General features: G+C 46.8%; 1 protein-coding gene across 2 annotated transcripts in view; it reads left to right on the top strand.

Moving 5' to 3' along the window:
* LOC106593970 (protein O-mannosyl-transferase TMEM260) overlaps positions 1-10,324 on the top strand; it is a 33,734-nt gene extending 23,410 nt beyond the window's left edge. For both annotated transcript variants that reach the window (XM_014185378.3, XM_082973299.1), the window contains exons 10-17: positions 2,032-2,140; positions 2,312-2,484; positions 3,173-3,344; positions 3,537-3,676; positions 6,145-6,321; positions 8,517-8,570; positions 8,868-8,952; positions 9,049-10,324. In XM_014185378.3, the coding sequence (XP_014040853.1) occupies positions 2,032-2,140; positions 2,312-2,484; positions 3,173-3,344; positions 3,537-3,676; positions 6,145-6,321; positions 8,517-8,570; positions 8,868-8,952; positions 9,049-9,303 (1,165 nt within the window). In that variant the 3' untranslated portion in view covers positions 9,304-10,324. The remainder of the gene's footprint in view (positions 1-2,031; positions 2,141-2,311; positions 2,485-3,172; positions 3,345-3,536; positions 3,677-6,144; positions 6,322-8,516; positions 8,571-8,867; positions 8,953-9,048) is intronic.
* The last annotated feature ends 13,958 nt before the right edge of the window (positions 10,325-24,282 follow it).

The following is a 24,282-nucleotide window of genomic DNA, read 5'->3' as shown; positions in this document are numbered from 1 at the left end:
CCACCACCTACCTCCCTCTACCCACCACCTACCTCCCCTACCCACCACCTACCTCCCTCTACCCACCACCTACCCCTACCTCCTCCCCTACCCACCACCTACCTACCCCTACCCACCACCTACCTACCCCTACCCACCACCTACCTCCCTCTACCCACCACCTACCTACCCCTCCTACCCTACCACCTACCTCCCTCTACCCACCACCTACCTCCCTCTACCCACCACCTACCTACCCCTACCCACCACCTACCTACCCCTACCCACCACCTACCTCCCCCTACCCACCACCTACCTACCCCTACCCACCACCTACCTACCCCTACCCACCACCTACCTACCCCTACCCACCACCTCCCTACCCTTACCCACCACCTACCTACCCCTACCTACCCTACCCACCCTACCTCCCTCTACCCACCACCTACCTCCCTCTACCCACCACCTACCTCCCCCTACCCACCCCGCCACCCTACCCCCCCTCCTCCCTCTACCCACCACCTACCTACCCCTACCCACCCTCTGCCTTCCCCTACCCACCACCTACCTACCCCTACCCACCACCTACCTCCCCCTACCCACCCTCTGCCTTCCCCTACCCACCACCTACCTCCCTCTACCCACCACCTACCTCCCTCTACCCACCACCTACCTCCCCCTACCCCCACCCCTCCCCTCCCCCCCTACCCCCACCCACCCCTACCTACCCCTACCCACCCTCTGCCTTACCCTACCCACCACCTACCTCCCTCTACCCACTCCCTGCCTTCCCCTACCCACCCTCTGCCTCCCCCTAACCACCCTCGGCCTCCCCCTATCCACTCCCTGCCTTCCCCTACCCACCCTCTGCCTTCCCCTACCAACCCTCTGCCTCCCCCTATCCACTCCCTGCCTCCCCCTACCCACCCCCTGCCTCCCCCTACCCACTCCCTGCCTTCCCCTAACAACCCTCTGCCTCCCCCTACCCACCCCCTGCCTCCCCCTACCCACTCCCTGCCTCCCCCTACCCACTCCCTGCCTCCCCCTACCCACTCCCTGCCTTCCCCTACCCACCACCTGCCTCCCCCTATCCACTCCCTGCCTCCCCCTACCCACCCCCTGCCTCCCCCTACCCACTCCCTGCCTTCCCCTACCCACCACCTGCCTCCCCCTATCCACTCCCTGCCTCCCCCTACCCACTCCCTGCCTCCCCCTACCCACTCCCTGCCTCCCCCTACCCACTCCCTGCCTTCCCCTACCCACCCTCTGCCTCCCCCTACCAACCCTCTGCCTCCCCCTACCCACCCTCTGCCTCCCCCTACCCACCCTCTTCCTCCCCCTATCCACTCCCTGGCTTCCCCTACCCACTCTCTGCCTCCCCCTACCCACTCTCTGCCTCCCCCTACCCACCCTCTGCCTCACCCTACCCACCCCCTACCCATCCTCTGCCTCCCCCTACCCCCCTGCCTCTCCTGGGGGGCACTTTGATACACTTGGCTTTACACAGACACACAAGCATGTATGTATGTGAACGCGTGCACACACACGCAAACATACGTGGGTCATTCCATTGATATTCCATGGAAAGTCAAGTTTCCTGAAATACAGCACAATAAATATGCTATTTTTTCCAATTCTCATTTCCATTCACATAATTGTGTTTTGATTACCACTAGGGGATAGTGTTTTTTCGTTCATTTATAAAACCATTTACAACCATCCTCTGTGCTGTAGTGGTGATGTGAGGCAGAGTGGTTGGCCCATCACACAGTGACTCACACGCTGTCATCCAGACTCAGCATTAGGAAAGCAATCCGGCTGTGGGCTACAGAACGTGTTCGCTGTAATAGTGAGTCTGTCTACAGGCGGTGTGATGTTATCTCTCCTGTACCTTGATGAATTTGGGAGTGAATTGCACTGGATGTATTTTTATGTATTTGTTGGGAGGGTGAAAATAAATGTGATATTGAGAGAGTAATATATATGGTATTTCTGTGTATATGTCTGTGTAAGGCCAGTTGTCTCATGGCGATGCCTGTCCTTCCTCTCCAGGAGGCGCCGTGTTGTTTCCTGGCTACTGACGGCCATGCTGCTACTCTACTCCCTGTTCTTCGCCTGGAGAGCCAACCTGGACATCAGCAGACCCCTACTGCTGGGAGTGGTGAGTGATGAGCCATGGGGCTTAGTTAGGACAGGCTGGGAAAACAGGCAGGGAAAACAGGCAGGGAAAACAGGCAGGGAAAACAGGCAGACTGGACGGGCCTGAGTTGGGATGCCGCAGTCTCCTGTGACCCAGGTAAAAGGCTGTGTTGTGTGTTTGGTCTCTCTGCAGGTGGAGCGGTTCTGGCTTCAGAGCGATGCTGTGGTGTGTGTGCTGGCTGGGCTGGGCCTGAGTTGGACACACACAGGCCTGGAGAGGAGGCTAGGCCATGGGGGTCTGTGGAGGGCCGGAGGCTGGCTCTTCACCGTAGGTGTCCTGGCACGCATGGTGCTCTCCAACCATCGGTAAGCACCATAAATTGTCAACTGACTTAGGCTTGATGGCACATCCTGTGTGTGGTGTTATAACACTAGTATCTTTACCACCAACTGTTTTCAAGGTTTTCCACACAAACTAGAAAATACATGTTGTCTTATAGGTAGGGGGTCGCACACAACATGCTGAGTATTTTACTCCCAAAACTCCCTCCACGCTAGTCTCACCTGAGCTAACCCAATAGTTCTCTCTGTACTTCAAACTGGAGCCTGCACTCCACATGGCAGGTATTTTATTCTCCCGTCTCTTCCCACCCCATGGTAGGGGCTAAAGAGAGGCACGGTTAGCACATAGATTTCACTGTGAATGCTGAGTGTGAGATGTTAGCCATGAGAGGCAGCAGATTACACCAGCATGGTGCTGCGCTCTGCCTGGCAGGCTGAGGCCGCTATCACACAGCTGCTTTGATCAGGAGGAGAGCCTGGCCTACACTGTCAGACCCATTGCACCTGTCTACCCACGATTAGATAGGCAGAGCTGGGGCTGTGACAACTTACCACAGAGCAACTTGAAAGCATGCATACAGTACATGAATGCACACACACAATCCTCAGAGACCTACAAACACAACCTCGCTGCTGTGTACACAAACATACACTTGTTATGTGTCAGTGTGGTTAGAGAGACTTGTAAAGGTTTGTGTTGCATCCCTCCCAGGGAGTGTGATCAGAGCATCAACAGTGTTGTGGAGCGGTTCGGCAGGGAGCTTCTGGCCTCTGTCCCTCCAGACTCTATCATCCTGACCCGGGGAGACCTCCCAGGGAACTCCCTGCGCTACCTCCACTACTGCCAGGGGGTCCGGCCTGACGTACACCTCGTTGACCAGGAGGTTAGTACTGAGCCTTATATTGGGTTTATTTAGGCCCAGGACACCATGCCTAGCTTTATTATAATTACAGCTATATTATAATAGAATTGGAAATGAACCTGATACTGAAGACAGGCCATACAAGTTAGACAATAGAGTTGTGATGATGATCTCAGTAAGGCTCCTATTCATTACTACTCTCTCCCCCTCCAGATGATGACGTACAGCTGGTACGTGGCCAAGCTGGGCCAGCATCACCCTGGGGTTCATTTCCCAGGGCTCTGGTGGGACCCGGTACACACTGAGAAGAAGGACACCTTCAGTCTGGAGCAGTTCCTCTCTCACAACACACAGTGAGTGAGTGAGTGAGTTGAGAGAACTGGTGAGGTTGAATGGGAGCACTGAGTGGTTGATACAATGATGAGTGCATTGTGGAAGTAACCCCAAAGACTTAGAACTGCTGCCTCAAGAGTCACAATGCTTCAGCCATATGTGGGAAAGACTGCAAAGAAATACTGAATACATAATGAGTATATATGATTTATTGTGACTACTATATCCATCTGACTATAGTAGTCTGGGGAAACAGAGATCAAATGGGTTGGACAGGAGTCCTTTAAATGCCAAGCCCACCAGGGGGCAGTGTTTGCTTGGCCAACATGAACGTCTCTAAGGGGGGCAACACTGACCAGTGGGATCAACCCTGTAGGGCACAGCACTGGAGAGGAGAGTGGAGTGGAGCAGAATAAATGGGAGAGAGATGAATGGTGTGTGTGCACATGCTCGTCTGTGTATTTGTTGGGTAAGAGTGGAGGCATACAGTACCAGGCAAAAGTTTGGACACACCTACTCGTTCAAGGGTTTTTCTTTATTTTTACTATTTTCTACATCGTAGAATAATAGTGAAGACATCAACACTATGAAATAACACATATGGAATCATGTAGTAACCAAAAAAGTGTTAAACAAATCAAAATATATTTTAGATTCTTCAAAGTAGCCACCCTTTGCCTTTGACAGCTTTGCATACTCTCTCAACCAGCTTCACCTCCTTCAAGACTTTTCCAACAGTCTTGAAGGAGTTCCCACATTCGCTGAGCACTTGTTAGCGGCTTTTCCTTCACTCTGCGGTCTAACTCATCCAAACCATCTCAATTGGGTTGAGGTCGGGTGATTGTGGAGGCCAGGTCATCTGATGCAGCACTTCATCACTCTCCTTCTTGGTCAAATAGCCCTTACATAGCCTGGAGGTGTGTTGGGTCATTGTCCTGTTGAAAAACAAATGATACTCCCACTAAGCGCAAACCAGATGGGATGGCATATCGCTGCAGAATGCTGTGGTAGCCATGCTGGTTAAGTGTGCCTTGAATTCTAAGTGAATCACCAACAGTGTCACCAGCAAAGCACCATCACACCACCTCCTCCATGCTTCACGGTGGGAAACACACACATGCCGAGATCATCCGTTCACCTACTCTCTGTCTCACAAAGAACCAAACATTTCGATTTGGACTCATCAGACCAAAGGACAGATTTCCACTGGTCTAATGTCCATTGCTTGTGTTTCTTGGCCCAAGCAAGTCTCTTCTTATTGGTGTCCTTTAGTAGTGGTTTCTTTGCAGCAATTTGACCATGAAGGCCTGATTCACGCAGTCTCCTCTGAACAGTTGATGTTGAGATGTGTCTGTTACTTAAACTCTGTGAAGCATTTATTTGGGCTGCAATTTCTGAGGCTGGTAACTCTAATGAACTTATCCTCTGCAGCAGAGGTAACTCTGGGTCTTCCTTTCCTGTGGCGGTCCTCATGAGAGACAGTTTCATTATAGCTCTTGATGGTTTTTGCGACTGCACTTGAGTAAACTTTCCAAGTTCTTGAAGTGTTCCATATTGACTGACCTTCATGTCTTAAAGTAATGATGGACTGTCGTTTCTCTTTGCTTATTTGAGCTGTTCTTGCCATAATATGGACTTGGTCTTTTACCAAATAGGGCTATCTTCTGTATACCACCCCTACCTTGTCACAACACAACTGATTGGCTCAAACGCATTGAGAAGGAAAGAATTTCCACAAATTAACTTTTAACAAGGCACACCTAATAATTGAAATGCATTCTAGGTGACTACCTCATGAGACTGGTTGAGAGAATGCCAAGAGTGTGCAAAGCTGTCATCAAGGCAAAGGGTGGCTACTTTGAAGAACCTAAAATATATTTTGATTTGTTTAACACTTTTGGTTACTACATGATTCAATGTGTTATTTCATAGTTTTGATCTCTTCACTATTATTCTACAATGTAGAAAATTGTAAAAATAAAGAAAAACCCTTGAATGAGTTGGTGTATCCAAACTTTTGACTGGTACTGTGTATAAAAAGTGTTTGGACACCCCTTCAAATTAGTAGATTTGGCTATTTCAGCCACACCCGTTGCTGACAAGTGTATAAAATCGAGCACACAGACTCCATAGACAAACTCCATAGACAAACATTGGCAATAGATTGGCCTTACTGAAGAGCACAATAAAAATAAAGAAAAACCCTTGAATGAGTAGGTGTGTCCAAACTTTTGACTGGTACTATATGTGCTTCCCATGTATGCCTATTCAGTTCTATCAGCAGCCACCTGGGCTGAGAGTGAGTAGTGTTTGAGGGGAGAGTGAGTAGTGTTTGAGGGGAGAGTGAGTAGTGTTTGAGGGGAGAATGAGTCGTTTTTGAGGGGAGATAGATAGCTGGGGTTAGGTCCCTTCAGGGGTTTCCAGCCTTGTCCAGTCTTCTCTGCCCACTTCAGAAGCACGGTGCCTGCCTGATTGTGTGTGTCTGCAGGGGGGCCGTGCTGGCCTGCATCGGGCTTCCTAACGGGGACCCCAGCTGGGAGAGGAGCTTCTCTCGCTGGCCCCTAGGCGTGTGTGACCACCTGGTGCCTGCCCAGGAGCACTTCCACCCGGAGGAGTGGGCCCGTCGCACCCGCTACATCTATAACTGGACTGAACCACACAACAGGTGCACAGTACATTACACACACAGCCCAGAGGGCCCACTGGAGGGGTGGGGGGGCCTGCTCAGCAGGAGAAGCCTACACTACATGGGGAGTCTATGGGATTCTGCTAGTCGCCATGGAAATGGTCACACTGTAGACCAGATATCAAACTCATTCTACGGAGGGCCAAGTGTCTGCAGGTTTTCATCCTCCCTTGTACTTGATTGATGAATTAAGGTCACTGATTAGTAAGGAACTCACCTCACCTGGTTGTCTAGGTCTTAATTGAAAGGCAAAACCAGCAGACACTAGGCCCTTCATGGAATTAGTTTGACACCCCTGCTGGGGGCCTATGCCATAGCATTTCTGTACACTTACTGTATGTTTGTTTCTACCATGACAAACATGCTAGTTAGGAATCCATTGAGGAATCTTATGTTCAGTGATACTCTTTGGTGTTGACTATTCCTTCTCTATGTGGTCTTTCACAATACTGGCAGAGAACTGACGTTCCTACAGCAAGGTTTCCTCTGTTTTCCACGCTCTGATCCAGAAGCTTTTTCTGCATTATACCAAAGCAAGACATTAGGCCTTCAGCTATTTGAAATGAGACTGAAGATGAAACATAATGAGTTTCTTATTGCGTTTTGTCAATAAGTGTGTCAAAAGTGGAATTAGTCAAAGCTCCATATTCTGTTGCCGTTGCCAGCAGCCCCTCATTCACTGCGATAATCATGGCTGAATACTGTGACATTATTTCCCTCGCCCTCACAAGCGTGTCCGTCGATGCCCACAAGCCAAATATTAGCTCAGAAACCTGTTAAAATATTATTTTGAAGAAGAGGTCAAGTGTTTATACGCAACAAAATGGAAAAGGATATATGGGTTATTCCATGTCTAATGTGTTGGTATTGTTGCTCTGCCGTCTGATGTTTTGACAGTACTGTATTTATTCACATTAGGTTTGTGAAAACCTAAAATTGCACACTTGGTTGAACAATATACACTGAACATAAATATAAATGCAACATCTAAAGTGTTGGTCCCATGTTTTATGGGCTGAAATAGAAGATCCCAGAAATGTTGCATATGCACCAAAAGCTTATTTCTCTCAAATTTTGTGCACAAATTTGTTTACGTCCCTGTTAGTGAGCATTTCTCCTTTGCCAAGATAATTCTTCCACCTGACAGGTGTGACATATCAAGAAGCTGATTAAATAGCATGATCATTACACAGCTGCACCTTGTGCTGGGGACAATAAAAGGCCGCTCTAAAATGTGCAGTTTTGTCACACAACACAATGCCACAGATGTCTCAAGTTTTTTGAGGAAGCGTGCAATTGGCATGCTGACTGTAGGAATATCTACCAGAGCTGTTTCCAGAGAATTTAATGTTAATTTCTCTACCATAAGCCGCATCCAACGTTGTTTTAAAGAATTTGGCATTACGTCCAACCGGCCTCATAACCGCATACCACGTTTATGGCGTTCGTGTGGGCAAGCAGTTTACTGATATCAACGTTGTGAACAGAGTGCCCCATGGTGGCGGTGGGGTTATGGTATGGGTAGGCATAAGCTATGGACAATGAACAGAATTGCATTTTATCGATGGCAATTTGAATGCACAGAGATACCGTGACAAGATCCTGAGGCCCATTGTTGTGCCATTCATCCGCCGCCATCACCGAGTGTTTCAGCATGATAGGCTAATGCACGGCCCCATGTCGCAAGGATCTGTTTACAATTCCTGGAAGCTGAAAATGTCCCAGTTCTTCCATGGCCTGCATACTCACCAGACATGTCACCCATTGAGCATGTTTGGGATGCTCTGGACCGTCGAGTACGACAGCGTGTTCCAGTTCCCGCCAATATCCAGCAACTTTGCACAGCCATTGAAGAGCAATGGGACAACATTACCAGGCAACTACCCTTTTTTTAAAGGTATCTGTGACCAACAGATGCATATCTGTATTCCCAGTCATGTGAAATCCATAGATTAGGGCCTAAATCATTTATTTGAATTAACCGATTTTACTTATATGAACTGTAACTCAGTAAAATCTTTGAAATTGTTGCATGTTGCGTTTATATTTTTGTTCAGTATATATTAAAACCAATAATGATACAGAATGAATATGACAGTGTGGAAGGAATGATGCATAAGGAAAGCCCCAGAGGTGTTGAGAAGATAAAGAGCTGTTTTTGTGTCTGGTTGCAGCTTCCACCCAGGGTCCTGGGAGAGGGTGGCTAATGAGGAGATGTGGCAGGCCAGGTACAGTAAAGAGTTAACACTGAAGACACTGACTCCTTCTCTGTTACGGTCACTGTATATGTATAGTTTACAGATAGAGCCTCTATGACAGATCACCCTTGTCTGCTAGCTTAAACATCTACATAACCCAGTCTGGTGTGGTAGAGCACCAGCTATTCTACATGAAATGCTGTTGTGTAGCTCGCATCTACATAAATCCCTCTATTCTGCTAGTGCATCTCTGCAGATAGATCTCTACGGTTCGTCCATCCATCCAGCACTTAGCCCTGAGCCTGTGATGTATCCTCTTTGTTTCAGGATGAAGACGGCTTTCTTTCTGTTTGACCTGGCTGAGAGGATCCAGGGAGAGGGGAAAGCTCGCCTGTTTGAGCTCTCCTACACTGTGAGTTAGTCCTCCCATGGTAAACATATAGGAGTATGAGCATTAACCAATAAATGATGGTTATTGTGTACAAGTTGTGTTCTTTGTGATTGACAGCTGTATAAGGAGATTGTGGAGAGGCATACAGACTACCCTCCTAACTGGGATAAAAACCTGGCCCTGGCCAGCGAGAGGCTGCTGCGTTCAGGGAAGGAGGGCTACAGCCCTGATAGCCTGCTGACCTGCAGCATCCAGCACTTCAGCCTGTACCTGGACAAGGAGCCCACGGACTCCCAGGCCCCCGCCATCCGCACCGCCGTCTCCCACCTGCTGCAGGAGAGGACCAGGCTCCGGCAGAAACACACCCCGTGAGGGAGGGGAGTGTCAGATAGAGCAGGCATACAGGAAGTACTGCAGGACACCATGGAGCCTCTCTGAGGAGGAGAGGTCCTCTCAATGAGTGTGGCAGCCAGGGGACGTTGACTGACCTACAGGCTGTGTCTGGTGCTCTAACTTCTCTGCTGGTTGGGATGAAGGGTTTTCTCAGGGGTTGAACACGCCCAGTACACTGGAGAGTAGACTGGGCTGTACCGGCATTCATCATGGGAAAATGTATGTATGATGACCTGGAAAATTCTGTGATGAAGTAGGGCAGGAAAAACATCCCTTGTCAAAGACTTGGCTACAACATGGGACCTAATATGGAGGTAGTGTTGGTGATGGGGCTCTCTGTGATGAGGTGGGGTTGTCCAGACAAACAGGAACCAGGCTGCACCTCACACTGCAGGAATGTTTTCCACTGGGGACATTACATGACTTTTGCAGCCTGGATTGAACCCAATCAAGCTGTTCAAGTCTCCCACACATACTTTTATTTACTATTTCCCTGTCTCATTTTTCTGTCTCTCTCTGCATCTCTTTCTCTCTCACAGCTTTTAACGTTATGATTATGTGGCCGTGGCCACCTGCTGATTTAGTTATCTTTTTCTCCCATTAGGTGGCAGGGCTGAGATTGAGGGAAACCCAATTTGGGCGCAGAAATGGGGGATTAGAGCAGGCTCTTAATCTGTGACAGACTGTGCATTGCCACGCTGTCGCTGTCCTGGGCTCTGGGCTCTTAGCGTGACCCTGGCTCCCAGTCGCCACCGCTGCCCACCAACTATACATCCATCTGAGTTGGTCCTTTAAAAACAAATGGATTCAATGAGCTTTTTTTTCTCCCTTTGACGACAGAGCTATAATCCCTCATAGATTTAAATGAAATATGAAATGTTACAATGCCAGGGACCCTTTTAGAGGTGTGTGTGTGTGTGTGTGTGTGTGTGTGTGTGTGTGTGTGTGTGTGTGTGTGTGTGTGTGTGTGTGTGTGTGTGTGTGTGTGTGTGTGTGTGTGTGTGTGGGGGGGGGGCGCCCCTCCAGTGATACGCAGAGAGGAAAAACACACTCACACACACCGAGCAGTGGAGCGCTTTCATCTCCAGAGAGACATTCCGTCACGCAGACATCGAGTCAAAACCACAGTCACGCAGACACTCAGAGACGTTGCATCCAGACATGCAAAGGTCCTCAGCAGCACGACCCACACTCCTGGATAGATGGACTCAGTAACTTGAGGCTGGTCTGAGAGACATGGTGATTCAGTACACCTGATTACATCTTTAACTACTGTCCCTTTCATTCCTTCCCCCCTCTGTTCTCGCATAGACTTTGTACCTAATTTACCGTACACATTCTCAGTCTGTGAACATGCTATTTCACTCTTTCGGGGCTGGTGTGTTTGATATTTGGGCGCCACTGATTTCTATGAGACCTGGTCCACAGCCACTCCTGTGTCCACAGCCAGCCTAGCCTGTGTCCTGTCCTGTCATCTGCTCTCATTGTACTTTTAATGGCATGGACAGAGAGGGCAGAGCATTGGAAGTGCTGCTCCGGTCCTCTCAGAAAACAACCTGCCCTCTGCTCTGTCCACGAGGCTGGCTGATGAGAATGGGCCTAGGACAGATGGTTCATCTCTCTCTCAGAAAAAAGTGTTTTTCTGTTCTCCAAAGATTAAAATACTCTAAGAAAGATTATTTTTTTCCACTTTAAAATTTCTGAGCTTTACTTTACTGTTTCTACTGTGTTTGTACATTTTTTCTATGAGACATTTTATTTCTAGTGTAAGTATATTTACTGATTTATACAAATATATAGAAATTTGTATTAAAAGGAGATGCAAAAAAATCACCAAAAATCTCTTTGAAGCTGTTTGAATCTGCCATTATATTTTTTGTGTTATTCTCTCTCTTTGCCACCTTACTGTATCGTTAGCCTTTTCTCATCTCACGTCCTCAGTTCTGCTTTATGCTCCCTCTCTGTCCTCGTTTCTGTCTCCCTCCCTCTCTAACACCCCTCTGTCCCCCTGTCTCTTGCCCTCCCGGCCCCCTGTCTCTGAGATTCAGTTGCCCACCCCAAATCAGCAAGCTGCCGAAGGATTGTAGGAACCCATGGAATCGCCATGACCACGGATGCAGGCAGGGAGCCACGGCAATGCTGGAATGTGGGGCGTCTGAGGAGATAAGAGCTGTGAGCCCAGCCAAGGAGAGGGAGTGGGGAGGGATGGAGGGAGAAGGGGGAAAGAGACAGGGAGGGTGAAAGAGAGAAGCAATCCTGTGAATGGGAGACCGAGACGACATAGAAATAGGGGGGGGGGGGGGGGAACGAGAGAGATAGAGAGAGAGAGGGGGGACATAGGGGGCACACTGGAGATGGGAAGCCAGCCTTATTCCTCTTTGCATTTCATTTACATCCCTGGCCGTATCGACCAATCGGATTGGGAGCAAAGCCCAGGGCTTAGGAGGGGAATAAAAAGACAAAATGCCTTTGCTGCTCTCATCCCTCCCTGATAATACCCCTTCTGTTTTTCTTTTCTCTTTTTCTCCGTCTATAAGTAGATACTGTCCGAAATGCCAGCGGAAAAGCGACACCTCCGCTTTCTGTGTATCTCAGATAGACCGAACGGGAGCAGGGGCTGAAAAAACAGCTTTAGTGGCTGGGTCTATCTCCTCTGCTCTCTGGCTGGATGGAGAAGGTTGGAGGGGGGTAGGGGGGCTGGTGTTTGGTAACAGAATGGGGGGTTGGAGAGACATAATGTACTGAGCTGGCCACAGATTTTGCCGCATATTACACTGAAAAACTTCCCTGCGGATCAGTTTTCTAAACAGGGAAACCTGTTTCATGGGTGTTTACTCTGCGCGACCCATTTCTGTGATCCTGGCCAATGGCCGTGACTGAACTTACTGTGCTAAAACATATTTTTAGCACAGGATTGTTGTTGTTATTCATCCATACTTGCAGGTTTATCTAATGCAGTGGCTCTTGTCGGTTGATTTTGCACCGTAGGTCTTATAGACGACAGTATGGAGTGGAGTGTCCCCATAGTCGTGACCTAAGACTCCAAGGTGCCTTAGCATCATACAGACTAGCTGGGATATTCGAGTTGTTTCCACCTTTTGTCGTTAGCTGTTTTTATACTGTAAGCACAACACAACAAGTCAAGAGTCAAATAGGACATGTCTGGGTCCAAGCCTGTTCCTTTGTGTTATGCTATAGGTTCTTTTCCTCCGTGGGAATGACTGTTTTTATGTGTGAATTGCCTTACAGATTAAGTTTGCCATTGCCTTCATGAGTGTGTGACAGGTGTTGTTAGAAACCCTGCAAGTACAGTGTGTTTGTGTGTTTACAGAGTGTCTGTTTGTACAGGTGCTAGCCAGCTCTCCATTGTCTTTATGTGCTTGTGTTGGTTTGTTTATCTCCTGTTTACGGAAAGTCTCAAATTTGTATTCTCCGCCTTTAAGTGTCCCTGCCTGTTTTTAAATGGATTAAGTCATTGTGTTGATGAGTACTTTGTCCATGTATTTTTGTAAGAATATTAGGTTTATTGTGTTGTCACAGGCCCTTGTGTTGTTGCTGCTGCTGATATAGAGCTTATTGAAAGGGCTTGTTGTTGAGCAGATGAGAATCCTTCACAACAGTGGCCTGCTGCAAAGCATGTAGACACAGGGAGGGAGGCCCTGTTACCTGCTTCCACCAGAAGCCCGGGGAAGATAAAGTCACCTCAGGAACCCCATTACTACACCTCCACAGCATTTTCCTCCTCCACCTCCTCATCGTCTCTTTAATAAAGACCTCAACAATAGGGACAGATATGGGAGGGATTAGGGGTCAGGGGGTTGGGGGATTTGGCCATCTACATTTCCAGGATCAATCTTGAACCCTTGCTTATCTCTGGCCCCAGCCCCCATATACCTCCGGTGGGCTGCCTGGCCCTAGCCTGGGTGAGGCCTGGCCCTGCCTGGCTGTGTTGCTCCTCTAGCAGGGCATGGGGGGCTGGTGGTGCCTGGCGGATAGGAGAGGATCCATGGCTTCTCTGTCCAGGCTGGGGAGGTGGGGAGGGATAAAGGCTTTACCCAGGCAGCCAGGGGCATGAAGGACCACAGGGGATTTGTGGACAAAGGGTTCTTACACTCTGTCTCTATAGTACACCTCCGCCCCTAAAGCTCCACTGACAGGTGTGTGGGTGTTTTGAGTCTATTTGTGTATGTACTTTAAATGTGTATTTTAGTATTCCGGTATTGCAAATGTGAAATAACCTCTTGGAGTTATACTCTGCTAACTGAATTTTATCCTAAGTTCCCGTTGTTATCTTGCGTACACACATTTGTTTATTTGATACAGCCCCTCTCCACCACTGCATTTTCTTATATCAAAGACAAAACAGTGCAGAGCGTAATTGAAAATGGCTACCGTGGAGAAAGGACTCTCTCCGCATTGACTACAGAGAGTCAGAAAAAGCCCCTTTCTCCGCTCTCTTCTTAGATCTATTTAAATAATTGAGGAGTAAACTGACAATTTAGGCCCCTTTATGGACGCCCCTGGTCTTTCAGGGGTCTCTCCGTTTGCCCCATACAAGATGGTGCCACTGGGCATGGGATAATATCTTTGTTTGCTTCGAGAGGGGCTGAAGGAGGGGGATTGGCGGGGAGTGGGCCAGAAGCGGTTTTGCCAATCAAGCAGGCAACACTTTCTCCCCCAGGTTCTAATTTTGTGCCACATTAGAGAGCTCGGCCTCCATTTAGGACACAGAGGTATTTTCAGAATTTGCCGCGTCTCTCGGCTCACTTGGGGTGCCACTCCTTCTCTTACTCTCTCTCTTCTCTCTCACTCCGTGTCTGAATGAGAGGCCAGGGGAAGAAGAGTGATTCATGCCCTTGGTTTCTGTCAGCTGACTGTGTTTCTGCATAAAGCAGCTGGTAGTAGGTGAGGATGCAGTAATAGTAATCACTATAAACAAGCTCTGTTTAGGACTGAATTGCAAGTTAAAACATCGTGTTTAATGTCAAGTGTACATCAATATAAATGATGTGTATCATCAACTCACAATAATAAGTAAAACAACGTGACCCTATTAGAAATCGTCTCACGTTGTTTCTAAACGCACGTGTTTTGACAGGTTAAAGTGGATGTTTTTTTCTTGTGCTTGACACCACTGGTTCATGCACAGCACCAGCATGCGTAAGCAATGATTCACATGTGATTGGTCACATAATTCACTATCTCAGGGGGGCATTTCACCGCTGACAGACAGGCAAGCTAATCTAAAATCCCTCAATTTACAAATGGAAATCCCACCATCCAATTGAGCTAATAGAGGGACTTGAATGGGATAATAAGATGTGCTGTAATACTGTGTAAAAAGCCTGTAATGTTGTGTTGGTGTATGAGCCTTTGTGACTGCGTGTTTGACTGTCTGCAGTGATTACCGGGGCCTGCGGGCATGGCGGCAGCTCCATGGCTGGGACAGGGTGCTCCTCTCTGGGCTGGAAGACATGCCTGTCTACCTCTGGTGGTGGAGCCCTCGGTACTGGACCAGAGGTGCAGGAATGAGAGTTACCCTGTGCTCTGATTTCTCTCGGTTTCTCTCTAGAACTGCTTCGCTTGCTTTGTCTGTCTGTCTGTCTGTCTGTCTGTCTGTCTGTCTGTCTGTCTGTCTGTCTGTCTGTCTGTCGCTCTCTGCTGATGCTGCAGTGCTTGCAGATGTGCACAAACAAGGGAGGATTAAAGCAAAACGAATCTAAACAGACAAACGGAATTAGAGTGATGGGTGTCGGTGGGCTGGTTCAGAGTGATAAACATAATGATGCCGTGTGTGTGTGTGTGCCAGTGTCTAGGGGATTATATGTGGTTAGGTGTGTATGGCTGGGTGACCGCTTCTGGGTGTCTTTGTGTGTTTGCCTCTCCGTCTATGTTTTTGTAATTATGTGTGTGTATATTTACTCGGTTTTTACTTGTGTATGTGACATGTGTTACTGCAACTTGCCTCACAAACCCCAGTCTGTGTCCTCTGCTTGTGACGATGTGTATGTCTTTCCTCTGCCTGTCGGTGTTTGTTTGGATCATGTCTTCCTTTTTGTTTATCACAGTGTAGGTCTGTGTACAGCTGTTAATTCCAGACAGACATAACTGTTTTTGTCTACTGGATATATGATGTGTGTACATGTGTAGCCTATCTACAGTGTGTATAATGTTATTTATGTGTACTGGCCATATAAACCAGGGATGGGAAACTAGTCCTCGGGGGCCTGATTGGTGTCACACTTTTGCCCCAGTTAACACACCTGACTCCAATAATCAACTAATCATGATCTTTAGTTTAGAATGCAATGACTTTAAATCAGCTGTGTTTGCTAGGGATGGGGATAAAGTGTGACACAGCTCTGGCAGCAGGCTTCTCCAGCAGGCTATGTGTGTGCTGAGGAGTAGGAGATGAGTGGAGAGGAACCAGTGGGGGGGTTCTGATCAGCAGTCTGGGGCTCCCCTGCTGAGGGGCTCTGGAATTAGGCCTAAACTCTGCCCTGCCAGATGGCACCAGCACCACATCAGCCCCACCACCACCCACCTTAGACGTCAGGGCCAGGCTGAGCCCTGCTCCCCCTGGCCTGCACTGGGCCCTGAGGACCAGACACTAGGGAGATGGGACCCCTGGGGGAGCTCAGAGGGTATGGTTCTCCTCAACACAGGGAGGTAATGCTGATAATAAATAATGTTGATTGTGATGATATTTAATTTGGAATATACATTTGTCCCCCAATAGCTGAGACCTTTAGCCCTGGAACTGTCCTACACTGCTAGCTTACAAGACTCCTACTGTACTTGCAAACAAAATGAGGGAAATCTGTGACAGCAGGCGAAGCCTGAGGTGAGGTGGACTCTTTAAAGATTCTGATAGTGGCTGGCCAGTATAGTGGCCAGTCAGCAGGACTAGAGAGTGGTGTAGTAATATGATGTGGAAATAGGGCTCATGGTGAGTTGTTTTGATCTACCTGTCTGGGTAATATGGAGGCAACGCTTCAGGGGTGGAGTTTGTTGTAAGTTTGTGTGTGTTGTTTTGAACATGCTGGCTCAGGTGTGTATATTGCGTGCCCTCTGCACATACCTGCTTGGAAGTAACTCAATAAAATAATGCACCCCTTTTCTATGTGCTAGTCTGGGTTTCTCATTTTTACTTTAACCAAAGAGTTCAATAATAAATGATTCAACTGGTGTTAAATCAGACTAATTGCACTGGATGTATTATTAAGGGAAAATAGGAAATATTAAGACTTCAAAATGATGAGTGGTTAAAAAAGAGTTTGTATACATTTTAAGAGTCATCCCTGGCAAGCAGACAACACTCACATATCTACAACCATGGTAGTATTTCCCCACCTGGATCAGTTATCCACAGCCTCTCCAGCAGTGTTACTTAGGAAATCTTCTCTGAATTACTAGTAAGCAGATTACATGAGAGAAGTGTACAAACAAATAAAAGATTACAGGCTGTGAACATGTTCAGTCTAATGCCCTTTCAACAAGCAGTGCTCCACACAATGCCTTTCTCTCCCTGAGCTAAATGTGGATTTCTCCCTAAATATTCACCCCTGCTGACCAGCCATGTCTTCTTTCAGGAACTGTGAGCATTGACTCAGCAGCACCTCTGTAATGGCACTGTTCCACGCCACTTGCCTGTCTCCTTAACTGGTACCAGCTAGGCTTTGGAGTTCAAGTGACTACAGGGTTTAGACACAGATTTTTTTTTTTTAAAGGGAAGAAAGAGAATCTGGCTGTTGTTCTTGAAAAGCTGTGTTTATCCAGGATTAGAGACACCAACATGTTAATAATTGTTTCTCACAGAACTGCGAAGAAGTACTTTCCTGTAATCCCCTAATCAGGCATTACACCTCTGAGCAGAGCCACAACGCAGGCGCATGCTTGCTGTGACGCAGCACACCCACAGTATACAGTAATACACCCACACTGTATAAAACACCCACATTTTTCCCAACTTATCACGTCCACTTTAGACACCCACCACCACACTTCTTGCATCATGTCTTAAACAGTACAACGTGTGAATTTCATATTAAGTGCAATATACTGAGAATAGGATTTATGCATCTTGATGAATGGTGTAAAGGTGATAGACTTACTGAGTACTCATTCCATCGCCCTGCTGCCACACTATTGGTTGCAGGGGTCAGACATGAGTTTTAGACAAGCGTTATTGCCTCACAGTACAGGAAGTCCCATAGACATGCTAACATGAAGAGGCCAGAGCGGGGTGGTCTGACTGTAGACTGGCTGTTCTGACAGCCCAGCTCCTGGTCCTCAGAGGTCAGGCCCTCTGCTGTGTACACCAGACTGCTCTGGGACTGGAGGTTATTGCTTTGTTTGACTTGATAGACACTTGATAGTCTGGCCCTAATGTGCTTTCAGACTCTGGTTAATAAAACACTATTGTTTCTGTTGTTGATTGTGGTGTGATTTTTAAATGACAGCCACAACATTCAGTGTAGGGTTAGAGGGATGTCACCTACCAGCCCTAATGCTAAAAAAAACAACAAGATTTGTGTGAGCCTCCAACATCTTGGTTGGCAGCATATTATAGACAGAGGCTAATGTTACGCCTCTTATTGGAGTTGAGGTCATCAAAAACACCCTCAGAATGTCTATTTCCCTCTGTGTTTGGAGCCACAGGGTCAGACGTAGGGCCACTTGTGAGCAATGAATGCTGGGAGAATAACAGGGCCAAGGCCCATCTCAGTGGGCGAGGCGCAGGACTTCACACCCCTGGCCGGGACCAGGCCAGAGGGCAGATACACATGGCAGGTTAAGACTAGCAATGCACTGATTAATAGGAAAGTTATTCAACATACAGTTGAAGTCAGAAGTTTACATACACCTTAGCCAAATACATTTAAACTCAGTTTTTCACAATTCCTGACATTTAATCAGAGTAGAAATTCCCTGTCTTAGGTCAGTTGGGATCACAACTTTATTTTAAGAATGTAAATGTCAGAATAATAGTAGAGAGAATTATTTATTTCAGCTTTAATTTCTTTCATCACATTCCTAGTGGGTCAGAAGTTTACATACACTCAATTAGTATTTGGTAGCATTGCCTTTAAATTGTTTAACTTGGGTCAAACGTTTCGGGTAGTCTTCCACAAGCTTCCCACAATAAATTGGGTGAATTTTGGCCCATTCCTCCTAACAGAGCTGGTGTAACTGAGTCAGGTTTGTAGGCCTCCTGGCTCACACACACCTTTTCAGTTCTGCCCACAAAGTTTATATAGGATTGAGGTCAGGGCTACGTGATGGCCACTCCAATACCTTGACCTTGTTGTCCTTAAGCCATTTTGCCACAACTTTGGAAGTATGCTTGGGGTCATTGTCTATTTGGAAGACCCATTTGCGACCAAGCTTTAACTTCCTGACTGATGTCTTGAGATGTTACTTCAATATATCCACATAATTTTCTACCTCATGATGCCATCTATTTTGTGGAGTGCACCAGTCCCTCCTGAAGAAAAGCACCCCCACAACATGATGCTGCCACCCTCTTGTGCTTCATAATTGGGATGGTGTTCTTTGGCTTGCAAGCCTCCCCATTTTTCCTCCATTATGGCCAAACATTATTTTTGTTTCATCAGACGAGAGGACATTCCTCCAAAAAGTACGATCTTTGTCCCCATGTGCAGTTGCAAACCATAGTCTGGCTTTTTTATGGTGGTTTTGGAGCAGTGGCTTCTTCCTTGCTGAGCGGCCTTTCAGGTTATGTTGATATAGGACTCGTTTTACTGTGGATATAGATACTTTTGTACCTGTTTCCTCCAGCATCTTCACAAGGTCCTTTGCTCTTGTTCTGGGATTGATTTGCACTTTTCGCACCAAAGTACATTCATCTCTAGGAGACAGAACGCGTCTCCTTCCTGAGCGGTATGGCGGCTGCATGGTCCCATGGTATTTATACTTGCGTACAATTGTTTGTACAGATAAACATGGTACCTTCAATCATTTGGAAATTGCTCCCAAGGATGAACCAGTCTACAATTTTTTTTCTGAGGTCTTGGCTGATTTATTTTGATTTTCCCATGATGTCAAGCAAAGAGACACTGAGTTTGAAGGTTGGCCTTGAAATACATCCACAGGTACACCTCCAATTGACTCAAATGATGTCAATTAGCCTATCAGAAGCTTCTAAAGCCATGACATCATTTTCTGGAATTTTCCAAGCTGTTTAAAGGCACAGTCAACTTAGTGTATGTAAACTTCTGACCCACTGGAATTGTGATACAGTGAATTATAAGTGAAATAATCTGTCTGTAAACAATTGTTGGAAAAATGACTTGTGTCATGCACAAAGTAGATGTCCTAACTGACTTTCCAAAACTATAGTTTGTTAACAATACATTTGTGGAGTGGTTGAAAAATGAGTTTTAATGACTCCAACCTAAGTGTATGTAAACTTCCGACTTCAACTGTAGCTATAATATATAATAAAATGAGTTGGACAGAAGGCAGTGGTTGGTAAAATGAATTATTAACTGAGCTGAGAGAGTATCTTTGTTTGGACGTATAGAGGACATCCTTTGAATTCTGTCTGTATTGCATGTATACAGTAGCTCTACATCTCAGTACAGAAGAGGCCATGAGGGCTAAAGGCTATTGTTCAGGATGTTTTAGCATGTTAACAGCTTGGTCATATTATCATATGTCAATAGTGGCAGGTGTTTGTCTCTGTGTTCTGTTTGACGTGTTTCGTTTAAGTGCTTGTTTATAAAGATGCGTTTCATGAAACATGCGCGCAATACAGTAGGGCTACTCCAAGCCCACCCATCCTGCCATCTATCGTTTCATTATTTCACTTAGCTTTTTTACCCTCCTTTTGTTTTCTCTTGTTTGCGACCATTGTAGCTGTTAAATTATCACGTTTATTGTTTGTTCTCCCTCCCCCTCTCCTTCTATCCCTCCCTCTCTCTCTCTCTCCTTGCAGGGACTGGCTGGAGAGTGTGATGAGGGGATCGGCAGGGATTAACCTGGGGAATTTAATTAGTGGAGCTGTCGTCCCTGCTCTTAACAGTTCAATTTCCTTCTCTCTCCCTGCCTGCCTGGCAGGCTAGCTGGGGCCTGGCGCCGTGGGGAGGGCAGGCAGGCAGAGGCAGAATGCACATTTCACAAACAGATCAGTCCACCAGCCCTGAGTGGCCCTGATGGAGGGATGTGATGGGGAGATCCAGGTGGTGTTTTTCCTGTTGTAGAGGATGAGCGGTTGACTGGCCGTGTGCCTGGACTTTCAGTGACCGGTGGCCTGGCCACACCCATCCCCAGGTGTTGTAAGTGGGCAGTAGAGGAGGAGGAGGGGGGTTTAGACAGTGTGCGCTTGGGGTAATCGTTACTCAATCTGAAGCCGGCACTGTTGCATTGTAATCCTGATGCTAAACTTCCCATTAACCCATCTGGGACCCCCAACCCCACACCCCCTACAAGACAAACACACACTCGCCAGGGTTGTGCTGGTTGTGTGCTAGAAGTGTGCCTGGCTGTCCCCAGATCACCTGCTTGGGAGCATGTCCAGCCAGATCACATTAAAGACCTGCTAAAGGAATGTCCCCAACTCCCCAGCACTGCTCTGCCCAATCCCCTGACCTACTGGTCACTGGTGATCCCCTGTTAATATTCCACACACACACGTCTCTCTCTGGGGACCGGTCCCTCTGCCCCCCTATGGGGCTGCTGATAATTCAAGTCAAACATGATGTCTCGCTTGTTTGTCACACTTAGTGTTTCATTCGGTCTGGGTGGGCAGGGTCAATGTCCTAACCTTGACAAGATATCAATGGCACACTGTGTTTATAGGATAATCAACTCAGTTTGAAAGAGTTCCCCATGTCATTGAAAAAATATTCGACAGAGATAAAGTGAATGAATTTATGGACTCCTATTTGGTTGCGTTTTGGGGGTGCACTAGATAGATTTGATGATGTTCAGGTATAAAAGAGGGAAGGGAGGTGCAACAGTATGCTTCTTGTTTACTCCGTCTGCCTCCTAACCCCCCCCCCCCCCCCCCCCCCCCCCCAGCGCTTCTCCGCCTCCTGCTCCCTTCTCCCCAGTGTGCCCCCCCATCCCCCGCTGGGCCTGCGCTGTGTCAGTGTGCCACTAATTAAGGACTCTTAAAGCTATGGCCTACACTCATTAGTAAACTGTAGCATCCTTACTGAGGAGGGGGTGGAGGGGGGGCAAACTCAACAGCTGATTCAGTTTGAGGACCTGCTGTCACCTGTGGCAAACACTTCTGTTGGGGTCCATAAGGTCATGAAGAACAACTATTGCGTTAAAATATGTATTTATATGACATTGTTTTTTCTTTTTGGTTTTATGGTCTTCTTCCATCCAGATTAGTAGCATGTATTATCATTTATGTTTCTGATGAAAACTGCTCCTTCCAAAGAAAATACTGGACCAATGCTGGAGCATTTGTTGAGGGCTTGTTCGTTTTATTTCATTGTGCTGTTATCTTTTGTTCAGTATTCACTGCCTATTAGTATACTTAAAAATGGACTAAGGCAGCGTTAATCAGAGTTGCATTTTGTTGTTGCTCGATTCATGTGAGTACTGTTCGTCAGCTCTTTTAGGTGTTGCCATTGTTGTCGCTATTGTTCTTGTTGTTAAACTCCATCACTCCTCCTCCCTTACCCCCAACGTTCAGCTGCCCCTCCACTTGCCGCTCTGTTTCTTCCTTTTTAATGGAAATGAAGAACTAAACAAATGGGTGTGTTGTTGTTTATGAAAGTAGGCCAAACAACTGCTGACAAACAAGAGGGGTAGTTGTAGGTCAGTACGGCACAAGCCATGAATTACTGTGTCAGAGAGGACAGGCTGTCGTCGGTCGGCCACAATAGACAATAACATGAGAGCTACATGCACGCTCCCGCTCTGAGAGGATGTAGACTGGGCACATACACGTCATCAACAGAATTATTATCAACAAGCCAACATAACTCAGAATACGAGGGATCACAACCACTCATAATCCACAAATATACCAACAACAAAAAAAAATCCCGTACTGGATTCTTTGGATTATATTATGGCAGATAGAATGGAAATATAAAGTGCAATTGAAATTAGAAACACTCACGTTAAGGTGACAGTTTAATCAGACTGTGGTACCAATTCTTGGTATAAAGTCTGAAACAATGCACTGCAAAAACGTAGTTTACTTACAAGCCAGAGTGTTGAATAAAATGTGATGTGAACTTACTCTAAGGTCTGTCGGTGCGGTTGGCCCTTCAGTGGGTCGAAATTTGAGACCATACCCACAGGAAAGTATTATTTACCCCAACTTTTTAGTGCACCGGTACTGCCGTTGAAATTTCTATCACCTGGTACATGAGCAAAACCATGTAAACAACACCTGCAAGATGGTTAGTATGAATGCATCACGTGCATGTACTTCCACCATGTGCACGTGCCTTAGGTCTGCAACAAACTAATCTTGATTGCCACACACACAGACCCTCGTTTTGAAGTCTGTTTAATAATACTTTCCTGTGGATATTTTGACTCAAATTTCGACCGACTGAAGGACCAGCCCCACAGACAATTGGCAGAGTAAGTTCAAATATAGATTTTATTCAACATTCGTGACAGACAAAGGATGTTTAGGTTTCTATGCCAACACAATGGAAGGCATCGCCACAATTTATACTAAGGTGACAGCTACAGTGACTGCTTCTACTCACCCAACGTACAAAGGTCTTGTTGATAACTGGCATGTTCCAGGACGCCGTATCTGACTAGTTGTTTGACACTTTGTTTCATTTTTCAGTTGACCTGGAGGTTAGGATCCTCATCATCACAACCAGGAGGGACTTGACTTCAGTGACTCCTAGATGCTTCTGAAACTACCCCAATAACCTGTCGCAGATTGTTCACTCCACTCACCAAGGAGTTAATAAATCAAAGACCAACACAAGCACTTCAATTCATCTGTTTTATTCATCTGTGAAACAACAATCTTTTCTTATGAGTGAATAAGGCATTATCCCTACTGCCCTGAAGCAGCAGCCCATGGTTGAAGTACAGGTGTGACTAATTACCTTGTTATTACAGGAAGCAATCTCATTGGTTAATTGTATGTTCCCTACCTGTATTTAAACCCCCCTGTTTTTGTGTTCATGATGTCTGGCATGGTGGACCCTTTGTGCAGCTATGCTTGGTGAGAGGAAATGGATTTTCTGTTGAAGGTTATAATGGAGAAAACGGCACCTGCCTGCTAGGCTTGCTGCACTTCCTGTGCCCCTTTTTGTTTCATGTTGGTTTTGTATTTGTGATTTCAATTAGCAGGGTTTTCAAAGTAAAATAATTGAAATGGAGTAACTGATAAGTGGAGGCAAAGTATGGATAACTCAATGAATTGATGGTTACATTTGAAATGTTTAATGGAGAAAGCCTTGCCTTAAAAATAAATGTTTAAAACTGGTCCACTGTTGTCTGCCTCTAGCCCACTTCACGCTGCCTGCTCAACCTAGATCCTAAGAACCTCTCACTTTTTCACCTCGTGACATACACAGAGACTCCATCCTTTGGTGAAAACCTCTGGGGATCAGCCATCAGCAGGCTATAGAGGCCCAGTTCAGGCAGATCTTGAATCAGGGGCTGAATACCCCAGGCTACAGAATGAGGGGATTGGACTGAAAACTGTTTCAACTAGGGGGTGCTGGAGGACTGTGGGAGGGTTCCCAAATGTATAGAATGCCTACTGTATTTATTGAACTTCATTCATTGGTTATGTTTCAGCATGTATGGCACCTCATACTGACGCTGTATCAGTAAAGGGATTACGATAGTTGCCTACTAGTCTATACTATAATGGATAGCAATCAGTAATGAAAATACAACAATAAAACCCAATACCCTATAACTGCACTATTAAACAGCAATAATGGACAGCCGTGTGTATGTCAGCAGTGGAGACTGACCTGTTATGAG

The sequence above is a fragment of the Salmo salar genome, chromosome 01, assembly GCF_965601325.2.
Source record: "Salmo salar chromosome 01, fSalSal1, whole genome shotgun sequence".
Taxonomy (NCBI): Eukaryota; Metazoa; Chordata; class Actinopteri; order Salmoniformes; family Salmonidae; genus Salmo; species Salmo salar.
The sequence above is the reverse complement of the archived record's forward strand: the minus strand, read 5'-3'. Positions and strand labels throughout refer to the sequence as shown.